This window comes from Henckelia pumila, chromosome 3, assembly GCF_033568475.1.
Source record: "Henckelia pumila isolate YLH828 chromosome 3, ASM3356847v2, whole genome shotgun sequence".
Classification (NCBI taxonomy): Eukaryota; Viridiplantae; Streptophyta; class Magnoliopsida; order Lamiales; family Gesneriaceae; genus Henckelia; species Henckelia pumila.
The window spans coordinates 69,539,852-69,556,583 of record NC_133122.1 but is presented as its reverse complement, the minus strand read 5'-3'; the positions used below and the strand labels follow the sequence as shown (position 1 = coordinate 69,556,583).

General features: G+C 36.1%; 1 protein-coding gene across 3 annotated transcripts in view; it reads left to right on the top strand.

Moving 5' to 3' along the window:
- The first annotated feature begins 2,817 nt into the window (after positions 1 to 2,817).
- The window catches only part of LOC140891053 (cycloartenol Synthase-like), a 36,033-nt gene continuing 22,118 nt past the window's right edge, over positions 2,818 to 16,732 (top strand). For all 3 annotated transcript variants that reach the window (XR_012152411.1, XM_073299297.1, XM_073299296.1), the window contains exons 1-15: positions 2,818 to 2,918; positions 3,443 to 3,652; positions 6,022 to 6,207; positions 6,605 to 6,694; positions 6,819 to 7,013; positions 7,121 to 7,205; positions 8,030 to 8,196; positions 12,567 to 12,755; positions 13,449 to 13,562; positions 13,828 to 13,950; positions 14,059 to 14,181; positions 14,259 to 14,357; positions 14,854 to 14,910; positions 15,376 to 15,422; positions 15,726 to 15,869. Coding sequence is in view for 2 of the 3 variants with exons in the window: in XM_073299297.1 (XP_073155398.1) it covers positions 3,455 to 3,652; positions 6,022 to 6,207; positions 6,605 to 6,694; positions 6,819 to 7,013; positions 7,121 to 7,205; positions 8,030 to 8,196; positions 12,567 to 12,755; positions 13,449 to 13,562; positions 13,828 to 13,950; positions 14,059 to 14,181; positions 14,259 to 14,357; positions 14,854 to 14,910; positions 15,376 to 15,422; positions 15,726 to 15,869 (1,817 nt within the window). In the remaining variant the exon portion in view is untranslated. The remainder of the gene's footprint in view (positions 2,919 to 3,442; positions 3,653 to 6,021; positions 6,208 to 6,604; positions 6,695 to 6,818; positions 7,014 to 7,120; positions 7,206 to 8,029; positions 8,197 to 12,566; positions 12,756 to 13,448; positions 13,563 to 13,827; positions 13,951 to 14,058; positions 14,182 to 14,258; positions 14,358 to 14,853; positions 14,911 to 15,375; positions 15,423 to 15,725; positions 15,870 to 16,732) is intronic.

Sequence of the window (16,732 nt, the reverse complement as noted above, 5' to 3'; positions counted from 1 at the left end):
CAACACCCAAACTTACGATACCCTAGCTTCCATCAGTTCTTCAGCCTCCATACACATATTCACACACAATTTCACATGAAAATCAGAGAAAACTTGAAGGTTCCAAGCTCCGTTTGTCCCGGAAAATCGAATACGCGACCATACTATTATTTCGAGCATATAAATACAAAGGCACGTTCGAATTCCTTCTTGACCACCATTTAAGTCATATTATTCTAATTTTATCATGAAATGTTTGATCTTGCATGTTGTATGTGTTTTTGAATGAAGAACATCCATGTTAGCATGAGCAGTTCATGATTTCATGCTTTTCTCTCATAATTCTCACGTTTTTTCTAGCATGCCTCGTTCTAGACTGCTGATCATTGGCTTGGGGGTTGATTTAAGGTCCCTAGGGTTGGTCTATGTTGTGTTTAGAACCTGGTCTAGGCTGAAAACAAAATAAAAACTCAGAAAGTTGACAGCAGCGCGCAAGTTGAGCGGTTTTGGTGTAAGGGTTCGTGTAGGCTGTAGGGTGCGAGTTAGAGGCTGGTTCTAGTTGGGTTAGATCCCCAAGACCATGGGGAAAATCTTCACGGTGGTGCTATGGCCGGTGGTGGCCGGATCTGGGCGGTCGAACGGCCTGAAGTCGGGGGTCGTGTTCTGTACGAGCGAGCAGAAGAGGGGTTGTGTTGTTTTGGTTCGTTCTCCTTTAGTGAACGGTTTAGGGTCAGGTTTGTTGGGTTAGGACCGCCTGGATGTTGACTAAATTTGGGCGGTAGTTTCACGGCCAAAGGTGGCCGGAGCAGGCGACATGAACGGATTTGCTGCACTTGCTTAGGGCTGCACGCGAGTGGGGCATAGGGTTGTGGTGTTTTGGTTCGGGCAGCGGTCAGGGGGCTCGGGCAGCTGGTTCCCGGGTTGGATTAGATATTAGATGGGTAAATTAAAGTTAGTTGGGTCTGGGTTCGGGTTGTATTAGTTGGGCTCGGATATTTTTAATTTAATTTAATTAAGAGTTTAAGTATAATTATTGGGCCTAAGTAATTTTAAATAATTATTTGGGCTATTAAATTTTAAGTGTTGGGCTTAATTAATTATTTAAGTGAGCCCATTAGTTTTCATGGGCTTGGTGATCCATGGGAATTATTGGGTCGGATCATGTTGAGTTAAGTTTATTGGGCCCGAGTAGGTGTTAATGGGCTAGATGAAGTTTAAAGGGCCAAGTTAGGTGTTAATGGGCTTGAATAATTTATTTGGGCTAAAAAGTTAAGTTAATGAGTCTAAGTTTACTTATTGAGCCAGCCTATGATTGTTTGGACTTAAGTCTTTGGGTCAGCAGCTTGAACAAGTCCATGAAAAATACATTGTCGGTAAATATATATTTAATTCATGCATGTGTTTTTATGTATAAGTACGATTTTATGAAAATTAATTAAATATATATTTACGGGCAAATTTTTATGAAATATGATATCATGAAGAAATTTCAAGTTCATGCATAACAAAAAAATAACTTTTATGAATAATGTTGGGCATGTAAAAATATTTTAAGGAAGTTGAAGTGAGCGTGTGACAATCCATGGGATTGGGGATGTGATGCCTTGGCCCGGAACCCTTTCCATATGCTACGGGACTGTGAGTCGGGATATTGGGGTCTGATTGCCTTTCCACATGATTATGATTATGCGTCTATGGATCCGGGTTGAGCCTGGTATTGAAGTGAGCGTGTGACAATCCATGGGATTGGGGATGTGATGCCTTGGCCCGGAGCCCTTTCCATATGCTACGGGACTGTGAGTCGGGATATTGGGGTCTGATTGCCTTTCCACATGATTATGATTATGCGTCTATGGATCCGGGTTGAGCCTGGTGAAGTGGCATAAGAGGTGAAGATCTCACCGCCACATACGTTGGTTCTAGATTGATCAATCGAATATGTCACGGTCACACGACATTGATACAATCTATATAAAAGTTTAAGTTTATTACATGACATACGTCATTATGTATAAAGCTCAAGTTCAAGATATGTTTATATACTCGATGATGTGTATGAAACAACATGATAATAAATGTTTAAGTTGAGATATGATGATGTTTAAAATGCATCATTATGACATGTTTTTAAGATCATGCATGTATAAGTATATTCACGATATTTTATATGATGCGTGCATGCATATGGTTTCATGTTGTTATGTAAGGATAGAACGTGTTGAGCCTTTATGCTCACTAAATTTAAATGGTGCAGGTGAGCAAGAGTCTATTGAGGATGTTGTCCCAACTGGCGGCGATGACGTATGAGTTTCATCAAAAAATTTCCGAACTTCTTTACAAATAGTGATATTGCATCACTACTCAATTGCTCAACAGTCTTCTCAACCGAAGTTTAGACCTTGGTTGTCGCAGTTATTTTAATTTATTATATATATCAAATTTTGTTCTCAAATTATTGATTTTGGGAAAGTTTAACATGAAAAAATAGAACTTCGAATATTAAATTTAGTATAAAAGGTACCCTAAAATAATTATATATATGATTGTGATTATTTTTATATATATATATAGAGAAATTTTCAGCTGTCCAACCATGTTTTCTCACTTGGTGTGGGTTTTAGTGATGCAAAAAAAAAACAAAAACCACTAAAACCCGTCGCAGGCCAAGTAAAAAAACATGGTTGGACAGCTAAGCATTCCTCTATATATATATTTTTTTATATTAAAATAAAGGGATGATTTTTTAAAAAAAAAAAAAACAACAAATTTGATAAAAAAAAAATATATATATAGAAATGTGCAATTGTACCCTTTTACCCCTCATTTCCTAACGTCCAGGAGAGCTATCAGCCAGCTTGTCTTCAGTTCCGCCGACTGGAAAATCAGCAGCAGCTTGCTTACAAATCTTCACTCCATTCCTGATTTTTAGGGTTCATCTTGTATGTTTAAAAATCCAAATGCGTTTTTTTTTTAACAAAAAAAATCTAAATGCGTTGATATTTTGTTCTCAGAACATTTTACGGAGTGAATTTTGGATAATTCTTCACGATTTGTATTATTATGTTGTGGAATTTTTTTGTTACTTTATTTTTTTTATTTTGCGGAATTTGGTGGTGCCTGATATAACTAGCTGTTGATCGGACCTCTGAGCTTATTATTTAGTTTGATTTTTTTGTCTAGTGAAAGGAAAAATTCGGGAGATTGTTAATTTTGCAGTTGGCGGATCAAAGAATTTGTTACGTTCTTATACTAGTGACAGTTGTCATTTTATCTCTGACTTTGAATTTTATTTATTTGTCTTGTGTGAGTCCTAAAGAGAATTGCATCATCTGACGATCTTTACTTTTCTGGATGTTATTGCTTAAAGTTGCCTGATGTTCTGTTTCATATTGTGTTTGGGCTGCTGGTTGCAATTTGAAAAGCATATACAAGAATCTGAGAGAAGATTCATCGTATCTCACAGGTGAAAGTTGAAATGTGGAAGCTGAAAATTGGGGAGGGATCAAGCCCCTGGCTGCGGTCAGTAAATGGACATGTTGGCCGCCAAGTGTGGGAGTTTGATCCAAGTCTTGGGTCTCCTGAAGAGTTGGCTGAGATTGAGACCCTTCGAGAGCAATTTCATAACCATCGCTTTGAGAAAAAGCATTCCTCTGATCTTCTCATGAGATATCAGGTTCAGTGAGGCACTAATATAGTTTTCTTTGTTTAAAGGTTTGATATCGCTTTTACTTGTTTCCTGTTTGGCACTATTATTTGTGTCAAGAGTATGTTTGAGGGAGCCGGATCATATATGTGGAAAGCAAAGAGAATGTCCTTTTCTCCTTAGGATATCTTTTTGGAGTTTCCCACTGAATTTGCCTTCATGAATTGGAAATGTCAAGCTTGTGAACAGATAACTTTGTGGTAATTAGTTATTCATTGCACCTTCTACTTTCTGGGTGGCTGATATTGCTCTGAAAAGGTTGGTAATAGTTCAATTGGCTATAAGTGGCTTAATAAGGTGGATGAAGTTTTACCGGGATTTAGGATCATATGATGATGCATTAGAATTGTGTTGAAGCCAATCAATATCCATGCAGTTAACTTTTTAGTTTGTGGTGTTTCATTCTTCTATGGAACTTATTCCGCATCATAAAGATCAGAAGAAAATATGATCCATTCAACAAGATCTATTATATTTTTCAATTTGTGCAGTGAAATTATTGAGGATTCAGATTTTTAAGGAATGGGGAGAGTGACAGGTCTTGTATCCACTTGGAGAAAATCTAAAGTGAAGGACAGTGTCTCTTTCCCTAGGAATTTCACTAAACTATAATTTTGGAACTTGTCATGCATTTTCAAAACCCACTAAAAGAAAAGTAATATGGTAAAAAAAAAATGCATTATATTCTCAGCGGTATTCACAAGCCCAATGTAGGTTGGAGCTGCTTACTCTTCTGCTGTATTCATAACAGAATGCCATATTTAATATTCATATGTCTTTCATGTAAATAATATACATGCATAGCTCTTGAGCAAATTATACAATTCCATTGTCCAAGACTCCAATGCATGTGCACAGAAAAGTTCACTGTTTGTCTAATCTACCAGTCAAATTCAAAACTCTTGATTCGGTAAAGTGCTGCAAGTTATTTAATGACGAACAAACAGAAGGATATAATAATACCGCATGATTGGATTTATTCACCTATCTGGAGTTGAAATTTTCAAAATTTAATAGAGCCTCTACATCATTAGAAAATGATAAGTTTTGCAAAAATAGGGTACCTTTTTTGACAGGTGAAGAATTGGAAATTTTCTGTTAGTCATATTTGATATAATGTATCGGCCTTTTATGTTTTGGTTTAGATTTGGATTGCTTGGCCTCATTCATTACAATGTAGAAGTATGATAAGAGAGTGATGGTTTAATTTTATCGATTAAGACTAATTGTAATGATTTTATTTTATTTTTTGAAATGGTGATGAAGGATGAATTTTATTTGAACCTATCCAGTGGATAATAATTCCCTCACGTTAAAAAACACATGTTAAATTTCCTGGATATATATGTTCAAGAACTATTTTTTAGGTGTACGTCATACCACCAGCGCTTACGATATATTTTTAGAAGTGTGCCTAAATTTTTTTCAAGCATCAAATTGGAGATGAGAGGGTGTTTGACTAAACTTATTAAAAATAGCTTATAAGCTCCTATAGCTTAAAGCTGTTTTTGGAGCTTATAAGTTGTTAGGACTTATTTTAAAAATAAGATGTCAAAGCTTTTAGATAAACTTATTTTAAACAACTTAAAGATGTTGATATGTTTGGTATTATAAAATCTTTTTATTGTTAAAATTGCCAAAAAGAGTATAATGTTATGAAGATGATGTAACAAGTTATATATATACGAAAATAGTTTTAGGGTGAACCAATATTAAAAAATTAAAACAATTTTATATTTTAATAGAAAAAAATTTGTCATTTGAAAAAATTTTAAATTAATATTTAATGGGTGGAGGATATGATGGGGATTTATGAAAATATGCAAGGATATTTTGGAGACATAAAATGTTAAAATAAGATCTTTTTAAATAAATTAAGATCACCCTTACTTTTTTAAAAAGAGTTTATGAGTTGTTTGGAAAAAATTTTACCAAACAAATTTTAACAGCTTAAAAGCTCCAAAACAGCTTATAAGTTGTTTTAAAGAGCTTATAAGTTCAGCCAAACATCCTCGAAGTTCAGGCCATACTCAATGCAGTCCTATGAGGATTTCAAGTGGATAATCTCATTCATCTTGGTATTACTTTTTTTATTCTAATTCGACTATAGTTTTCTCCATTAAAATTAGAAAATATCGTTTGCAAGATTATAAAACATTTTTGGCGCAAAATCGCTAGAGAGGACCTTTATGAATTTTGTGCAACTTTTCAATTTCTGAAGTGCCGATAATGTTTGATTTGTGATTCCAATGATGAATTGCCAAATACAAGGATTATCAAAACTTTAAGAGGCTTATAACATTGAGTGACTTTCAGTTTTCATTTCATTTTGAATTTAGTTTACCAAGGAAAACTCCAGCACTGTACAATTGCCCCAAGAAAAAATTGAGGAAGCAGAAGATATTTCAGAAGACAAAGTAGCCAACACATTGAGGAGGGCCATAAATTACCATTCTACTCTGCAGGCTCATGATGGTCATTGGCCGGGAGATTATGGGGCCCCAATGTTTCTAATGCCTGGCTTGGTGTGTTGATTTTCTCCCGACACTTTGTTGTGCTCTATATTGATGGTTTCAAAAAAGGAAGAGAATTAGTAGTAAAACATCAATGCTTGAGAAGATTTATCCCAAACGTAAAATGTAAATAATTTTTTAGTGCTTTCATTGATTATTTTTGTTGACTACTTAATCTCATTTGAATTCGAAGTGTAATAAAGATTTTTTCTGTAGATGAAATTTAAGATCCGGGTGAATCTTTAGGATTTGACGTAATTGTTTACAGGCCAGAAGTCTAAGAAATTGAGTCTACCGTCGGCCAACATGTCTGGCACTTATCACTAGTCAATAATTTTGAATTTTTTATTCCCTCCTATCTGTTTTGCATTTTTCAATATTTAGTGTGTTAAACCATATTATCGAACAGGTTATTACATTATCCATTACTGGGGCATTGAATGCTATATTGTCAAAAGAGCATACACGTGAAATGTGTCGCTATCTTTACAATCATCAGGTTAGTCTGTAGTTAGCATTCAGCTTTTCCATGCCTTTACTTGTGTTGAGGTCACCTTCTGCTTTAGTTGTCTTCCATACGTGAGGGATGACACATGCTAACTCCTATTTATATGATGCAACAGAACAGGGATGGTGGATGGGGTTTGCATATTGAGGGTCCAAGCACCATGTTTGGTTCAGTCTTGAACTATGTGACATTAAGGTTACTTGGGGAAGGAGCAAATGATGGAGATGGAGCAATGGAAAATGCACGAATGTGGATTTTGGATCATGGTGGTGCCACGGCAATAACATCATGGGGAAAAATGTGGCTCTCAGTTCAGAACTCATCCTTCACCCACTGTTTTATATGATTTGAATTCAATTGGACTCTGTGCATGGCAACTGCTGATTCTCTTTCCTTGTTTTGTTTTAATGGTACTAGTTGCTTGGGGTTTTTGAATGGGCTGGGAACAATCCTTTGCCTCCTGAGATATGGCTTGTTCCCTACATTCTTCCATTCCATCCGGGTAATATTTACTTTGTATATGTATTTCAACCCCCTCCCTTTCCCTTTGTTTGCAAGTATTGGTAAAATTAATCTATAGATTTGTTTACTTAAAAAAAAATCTAAAGATTTATTTCTTTTAAGGCATTAGTATATCATGATGTACTTCTTTGATCAAGAATGCTTGATCTCTGTCTTTAGTCTGACAACTTTGTTGAGTCAACACAGAAATTAAACTGCGGTTTTGAATTTATATGCTCCTAAAATATGTATAACCCGTTGGAGTAAATTCCACGCTCATTGGTGTGATGATGTGTATGCAATGCAAATATAAACCAACACTATCTTTATATTATCATTTCACATACTTGAGATTCTGAAATGGAGAATTAAAAATACTGTGATTTTGAGATTTTTTATCATAATCATGGAGGATTTGATGATATCTTTTTGGCATCAGCTTGTCATATCTCTTGGCATCTAGTTTTTAAGAAAAATGTTTGATAAACACAATCCCTTGTTATGTGACCCACCAACTAGCTCAAGTGGTAAAATTGTTGCTTTCTCACTGTTAGCCATGAGTTTGAGACGTATTGGACATGAGTACAGGCTACAGACTACAGACTACTGACAAAATATTCAATAAATTAAGAAATCCTTGTATTTGCTTTCTGAAAAATGAATTATGATGATTTAATTAATCTGTCAATAACAGTTTATGGATGTATTAATTAAAGCATTCTCTTCACGAAGGAAGATATTGAAACAGTCAAATGGTTCTAAGCTAATTCATTTTTTTGGAATTTTTGTTGATGAAATAAGTACTTTCACGCATTTATGTTGCAGGACGGATGTGGTGTCATTGTCGAATGGTTTACCTCCCCATGTCATACTTGTATGGGAAAAGGTTTGTTGGCTCAATTTCACCAACTGTTATGTCATTGAGGAAGGAGCTCTATACAGTTCCCTATCATAAAATAGATTGGAATAGAGCACGGAATGAATGTGCAAAGGTGAGTAAAATGAGATATATTAATTTCTGTTGAATAATAAATATTAGACCCTTATCAAGTAGTTAGATAATAACTTATCTGCTAGTTAGGAGTTGTAGGACTTGTATCTCATCAGATTCCCCACTGGGATTATGTAGATGTAAATCTTTGAAATACTTGTACACTTTCTATTCTGAATATTTATTGAGAAGAACTACTTTCTTTATGTCTTTAATTCTTACAAACCACACGGTATCAAAGCGCTAAAGACCCACGACCAAATACGGCACGGCGTCTCCATCGGAACCCCTGATCACGGGCGCCACCAAAACCTTCTGCACCCATTGCACTAGTAGTCGCCGACAACACTTCTGTCCCAATCACTAGCCACAAATTAAACGGACAGGATTACCTTCAGCTGTCACAATCCGTTGGCCTGGAATTCGGAGAACTATAGTCATGTCGTGGTTGATTAACTCCATGACTACAGAGATCGATGAAAACATCCTCCTTTGTACTACTGCAAAAGATATTTGGGATGCAGCTCGAGATACTTTTTTCTCCAAAGAAAATACGTCCTCGTCACTGGCAGCAGCTAGACCTCTTTGAGGTCCATGAATAGAAATGTCCTGACGATGAATGTAGTTATAAGACAATCATGATTCATGGAGAAGCGACGGATCTTCAAATTACTATCAGACCTTAACAGTACACTTGAAGTTCTGGTTGAATTTTGGGCAACAAACCTTTACTCAGCCTCTGTACTGTGTTCTCCAAAGTTCGACATGAAGAGAGCCGCAAGATATGATGGGTCTCACGACCACTCTACCTATTGACAGCCCATCCGTTACTGCACATAAACCCTCGGTTCCTTATCCTGATGATTCTGCATCTGAACACCACTCTCAATCATCCAATAATGTAAAATGAAGCCGAGCCACCCTTGGTGTGACAAATGCAAGAGTCATTGTCACAAGTTGGAAATTTTGGAGGATCCATGGGAAAATGGATTGGAAGCCTGCTCGGGAGAGACAAGCAAATGCTGTTTTGACAAAAAATAATTCAACAGCGCGGCAATCATTCACCAAAGAACAACTGGATATACACCAAAAACTCTTAAGTTAGTCCAACTCTCCGCCTCCAGGAACTAGTAATGCGGTGCATCGAGGTAATTTTTCATATGCTTTACTTTTGCAGCATGACCTATGCATCTCTTGGACTGTTGACTCGGGGTGCCTTGGACCATATGACTGGAAATTTGTAATTTTTTACATCATTCAGTCCGTGCACGGATTCACATCACTTCGCATTGCTAATGAGTCGTGCTCCAAAGTGGTCGGTTATGGACCAGTTCAGTTAACTCCAGATATCTGACTTCAATCTATTCTATATGTGTCTGATTTTAATTGCAATTTATTCTCAGTGAGTAAATTGAATGCTGAACTCAAGTGCACGACTAAGTTCTGTGTTAACTTGTGTGTTTTTCAAGATTTGGCATCGGGGAAGACGATTGGCAATGCTACTCTTTGTGTTGGACTGTATCTCCTCAAGACGAATGTTTCCAAGAGAAGTTTGACTCCCTTTTCTTCCCCACCCTCGATGTCTTTGTTTTTAAATTTGTGCTCAAGTAAAGATAGTGACATTATTTTATGGCACTAATCACTATCGGTTAGAGCATTCGAATTTCTTGTATCTTGAAAAAGTATTTCTCTTTTTGCTCACTAACAAAGTTTCTCGCTCTCTTCAATGTGATAGTTGTCAATTGTCTAAACACGCTCGCACTTGATTCACACCGCATTGTTATAAACCATCTAAGTTATTTACAATTTTGTACCAAAATCCAGATTTTAAGAACAGATAGAGCCCAAGAATATTTCAATTTAGCCTTGGACGACTATTGGAATCCCATGACATTGTCCACCAAAGCTCGTGTGTTGACACCCCGCAACAAAAAAACTCCACCACCTTGAAATAGCCCGATCCTTGGTATTCACAACTATTGCTCCAAAACGTTTTTGGGGGATGTCATTCTCACCGTCACTTACCTTATTAATAAGATGCCTCGAGTCCTCAATTTCAAAACTCTAATCTAGTCTAACCTTGCATTTTATCCCAACGCGCACCTTCTCCACGATCTTCCACTTGAAGTGTTTGTTTGCTCATCCTTTGTTCACATTCATGCACAAAACCGGGGTAAGCTTGAACGGCGGGCGGTCAAGTGCCTCTTTTTTCTTCGATATTCTCCAAATCAAAATGGGTACAAGTGTTATTCTCCCACCAAAAAAATTATATTCATCCATGGATGTCACCTTTTTCGAACCGAACCCTTTTATCCCATATCTTCGCTTTAAGGGGAGAATTTTAGTGTCGAACCTCAAATTGGGAACGCATAACACTATCCACGCCACAAATTAATCCACCCACAAATCATATTGATCCCTCACCAGAAGCCGAACCAAATACAGCTATTAGCGAGCATCTAAACCCGAATCAGCCACTCTAGGTCTATTCTCGAAGGCAACAATCTCATTGAGGGAGCATACATGATCTTGTGCAAGCTCAACCTGTCCAAGACTATTCTCTAGAGCCAAACCCCACCCTCTATGCAATTTTGTCTCACTTGATCGATTTTCTCCTGTACACCGTGCTTTTATCTCAAATTAGACCAGGTTCATGTTTCGTCAATTGTAGAAGCTTTGAATGATCTGGGTTGGAAAGAGGTTGTCCTTGATGAAATCAAGGCACTTGAAAAGAACAACAGATGGGAGATTACAAATCTCCCATCGGAAAGAAAACAGTTGGGTGAAAATGGATCTTCTCGGTAAAACATAAGTCTGATAGAAGAATAGAACGGTTTAAGGCATGACTTATTGCCAAAGGATATACACGATTGTATGGTATTGACTATCAGGAAACATTTGCTCCAGTGTGTAGGCTCAACACAGTTTGAGTACTCTTGTCAACTGTTGCTAACTCAGACTGGCTTTTGTATCAACTTGAGTGAAAAATGCATGAGGAGGACGTGTATATGGACATTCCTTAAGGTTTTAAGTCAGAAAAAAAGAAAAAAAACAACCAATGAGATTTGCAGATTAAAGAAGTCATTTTAAGGTGTCAAACAATTACCTCAACCCTGGCTCTATCGATTTACCAATGTTTTGAAAGGAGATGGCTACACACAATGCCAATCTAATCACACCTTATTTGTCAAACATTTTGAGGAAGGTAAAATCACAGTGCTCATAGTCTATGTTGATGACATTGTAAGAACAGGTAATCATGGAGAAGAAATTGTCCATGTGAAGTCTATGTTGTCAAAAGAATTTGAGATGAAAGACCTTGGGGCACCTAAAGTACTTTCTGGGAATGGAAGTGGCAAGGTTAAATCACGTGGTATCTCAATCTCACAACGAAAGTATGTGATAGATCTCTTGAAGGAAAATGGCATGCTGGGGTGCAAGCCAGTGGATACACCAATGAATCCAAACATCAAGATATGATTGAAAAAAGATTGTCCACCAGTTGACCAAGCTATCAAAGACTAGTTGGCAAATATTGCACACACAACCAGATATTTTCTTTGTTGTGAGTGTCATTAGCGAATTCGTGAACGATCTAACTGAAGAGCACATGGATGCAACATATCGAGTGTTAAGATATCTAAAAAGAATTCCGGGGAAGGGACTATTTTTCAGAAAAAGCCTCCAATAGAGGTATCAATGTGTACATTGATATTGATTAAGCTAGATCTCCTATTGAAGCAGTGCCAAATATCCAATAAATCATTATCAAAACCAAACATGTTAAGTGGATCGGCATTTATGAGTGAGAATATCGAAAATGGGAGTTTCTACCTCAACTACATTCCTACCAAATGGCAAGTAGCAGGCATTCTAACAAAAGCACTTTTTCGGCTAGTTATGAAGATTTGAGTTCCAAGCTAGGCATGATCAACCTATTTGACCCCACTTGAGGGAGAGTGTTGAATATTAAATATTAGACCATTATCAAGTAGTTAGATTGATAACTTATCTGCTAGTTAAAATTGTCAGGAGTTGTTAGACTTGTATCTCATCAGATTCCCTACCTCAAAGGATTAGGTTGATGTAAATCTTTTAATTACTTGTACGTTTTCTATCCTGAATAATCGATGAGAAGAATTATTTTCTTCATGCCTTTAATCTCATAAAGTACAATTTCTTCTAAGTATAGATGACAAGGTTGCTAGCTGGTCCTGGGAATTATAAGCAGAGTTCCTAAAGAGGTCTGCAAGTCATGGGAATAAATTTTACAAAGTTTTGTCATGACAGATGCAACAACTACCTGATTTCTCACTGATAGTATTCCGTGAATTATTCTATATAATCTCTCATCATGTGACATCCCTGCAGGAGGATCTGTACTACCCACACCCTCTGTTACAGGATGTACTTTGGGCTTCTCTTGATAAGGCCGTTGAGCCTATTTTGACACGATGGCCTGGGAAGAAGTTAAGAGATAAGGCTCTTCACACAGTTATGGAGCATATACATTATGAAGATGAAAACACCCGATATATTTGCATAGGCCCTGTAAACAAGGTATTCTTGAGACATTTGCTGCAAATAATTTGTATTTCGTTGAAACTTGAGTTCCTACTGGGATTGGATACTTTTTAAAAACATATTTCAAGATACAACATCACAATGGAGTATTGCAATGTTACCGATATACTTGAAGAAAATTTGAAGGGTATTATAGTTATTCTGTGTTTATATTTGGATTGTAATTGTCTAAATTAATCATTTAAATTTAAAAAATAGATGTATCAATACATATGTTTAGTTTTTATCATTTTAAACGTGGATACTTTTTTTGAATTAAACTATTTGAAACAATGTGGTTTGTTAAATTTACATAGATGTTAGCAGAACAATAAAAGGATGGTTCCTTGCCAAAATACTATCGTTATAAGAGCAAGGGAACACTATCGTTACAGGATTTCAAATATGTTGTATTTGGAATCGATATGCGACTTTTGTATGTCTCCTTGCGATGGGCTTGCAAATGAGATATGGGCCCCCATAACCTCATAATTTTTCATATTTAGCCTCAACTAGTAAAGTTTGGATAACAAATGACAATTGATGTGAATTATCTGTGTAATTAGAAGTTATTCAAGTCACGTCTAAATATTTCTCCTGATTTGACTTTGTGATGCGACAGCCAAATTTTACCATTACTAACAAATATAACCTCTTTCTTTTTGTGGTTTCCAAAAATGAACTTTGCAGGTGTTAAATATGCTTTGCTGTTGGGTGGAAGATCCAAATTCAGAAGCTTTCAAGTTGCATCTTCCCAGAATCCATGATTACCTATGGTTGGCTGAAGATGGCATGAAGATGCAGGTCAATTATATGAAGAATATTATCTTCTTACCTGGGAAATAACGTTCAATGTGTCACTAGGTTTCAAATACAACAACTCGATGTCCATGACAAATAGTTATGGACCTATTTGAGGCAGAAGTTGGTAGATTTCAATCTAGAATGCATATCTATTTCAACTTAACAATTAACTAATTGTGGTTGACATTTGATGATAGTCAGAGTGAAGTTTTCATTAAATGACCGTAGCAGAAATAATATTCTTATGAGAAATATATTTTTGCAGGGATATAATGGAAGCCAGTTATGGGACACGGCTTTCGCTGTTCAAGCCATAGCTTCAACAAAACTCATTGAAGAATTTGGCCCAACTTTGAATAAGGCCCACGCGTACATAAAACGATCACAGGTCTATTTCATTTTTCGTGAGGATGTCTTGAATGGTCAAATTTTCTTATCACTCTCACTTCTGATTTTGCTTGTTATTTTTAAAAGGTTTTAATCCCTTTGTTTTAAGGTATTGGATGACTGCCCTGGAAATCTAAATTTCTGGTATCGTCACATCTCCAAAGGTGCTTGGCCATTTTCAACCGCCGACCATGGCTGGCCTATTTCAGATTGCACTGCCGAGGGGCTGAAAGTAAGAACTTTTCCTAATCTGGAGAAAGTATCTGTATTCCATAAAGTCCTCCTAGTAACCTGTACTTGTTGGTTTAGGCAGCTTTGTTGCTGTCCAAATTACCAGCGGAACTTGTTGGAGAAACAATTGAAGTAAAGAGGTTGTATGATGCTGTGAATGTTATTCTTTCACTGCAGGTACTAACAAATTTGTGATTTGATTTTTTATTTCGTAGCTTAAATGGCTAGCAACACTATTTAACTTGATCTAAAAACGTTAAAGACGATATAAGATATTAATCTTGAACACAAATATAAGATTATGCCAAAGAAAATGCTTAAATTGATCATTCATTTCTTGGTAGAAGTGTGCACTTTGGATACTTGACTATACTGAGTCATTTTCTTGGCTTTGGAGTAATTTCTAGCTATTAAGACCGCTATTTGTTGGGCTGACATATTAATACAATTATTAGGAAAAAACGCCATCCACTATTGTGACATTTGTAAGAAATTTGACAGTGGCAGAACTTTTATTGTAGAACCGTAAAACATCCAGAAAACTCCTTTTAAAGTAAAACTTAGGCAATCCTGGAACTACCACGTATTAATTTTTTTACAATTGATATTTTGCACTCAACCCTTCTACAATTTTATGCAATCCAAAGAAAGTGTTAGCTGACATGTTTTGCAGAATGATGATGGCGGCTTTGCTACCTATGAACTCACAAGATCCTACAGTTGGTTGGAGGTACTTAATTCCCTGTATACGAAATGTATTTATTTGTTATAACCTACATTTCTTTCATCATCCATATTGTTTAGGGGACGTGTTTCCTAAAATCTAATATTGTTTCGTTGATTCTAATATTTTAAAATTTATTACTGTAAATGGGATGCAGATAATTTTCTGTCCATGCTTTGTCGTGATCTGGCAGATTAGTTATATACTAAGTGGGCTAATTTTTGTGCTAATTCAAGTGTCTGATTCTCTGATCTCATTGTAGAAATAAGCTTTCACATTTTTAATTGGTGATTTAGTAAATAGTAGTAACAATGTCCTAAACAATCACTTTGCACATTGAGTGATCTATTATTAACTTTTATGTTATTCTCTCAGCTACTCAACCCTGCTGAAACATTTTTGGTGTCATTGACTATCCGTAACATGTCTGCAATCGAGTGTTCTATTTTAACTTTTATGCTATTCTCTCAGATACTCAATCCTGCTGAAACGTTTGGTGACATTGTCATTGACTATCCGTAAGATATCTGAACTTTTGAAATTTATTATCTCTTCATACGTCACTTTCGTCACAAGTTCGTTTCTAATTCTGTGTTCTTGAAACCATTTAGAAGTGGGTTACAGTTTGTCCTGCCCAAGGTTTAAAATATTCCAGTGTTTGAAGTACATTGTATCCTGATGAAATAGAATAACAGGAGCAACACTAGGAAAATTTTCGATGCATTAATTCCATTTGGCTGATATTGTTTTTTCAAAGTTTTAATTGCAGACACTAGTTTCTGGCAATATTTTAATACATTTTTACTTCAATGACTTTCTAGCTATGTCGAATGCACCTCAGCTGCTATTCAAGCATTAACAGCATTTAAGCAGTTATACCCTGGACACCGAAAAGAAGAAGTGGAACGTTGTATTGAAAAAGGTGTTAAATTCATTGAAAAGATTCAGGGATCAGATGGCTCCTGGTTAGTTTATCCTTATGTTGCACTTCTCTTTGGATGAATTGTTTAATGATGTATTAGACTTGGTAACGCATGTAATTGTGTACTTCCTTGCCACGATGCCATAGTTTTTGCGCTTATTGTTAGAATACAGCCAATACTTTTGACAAAAGTTAAGAGAGAAAAACATAACTCGTATGATTAATAATGATGATTACAACGATTTATTATATACACAACAATAAAGATCTAAATTAGGAAGATTAAATTCTAGAGAATATTTACTCTAATCTAAATCCCACACGATTTGGGATATACATTGACTAAATAATTACAATTATACACACAATTCTCTTTGATTGGGAGGAGATTTTCCCACTCTCCTGCTGAAGCTGGGGAATGGATGTCGTTCATTTCAAGCATGCTTACTAGTCTATGGAAAACAGTCCCTACCAATCCTTTGGTAAATACGCCTGCACGCTGCTCTTTCGTGGAAATGGAGGGGATGCAAATCAATCCACTATCCAACTTTTCTTTTATAAAGTGACTGGCACTTCAATGTGCTTTGTACAGTCATGCACAGGATTATGAGCAATATTAATAGCTAATTTGTTATTACAAGAAAGCTTCATTGGACCTTTCCGTTAACCTTTTTTTTTATAAGAAACTTTATATATTATATCATAGGGTAAAAATTTACAAGAGGTATGCGGACAAGATATCCGCTAATTGCAAAAGAACCTAACAACTCCCTATTATATCAACAAAAAACAAAAGACCAATCCCTTAATAAATCCGAAATTGCTAAGTTCTGAAAATCTTTAAACGCTCTACTCCACATAGCTATCCGTATCTTAATCTTTTCCCAGCACTCTTCCGCCGTTTGT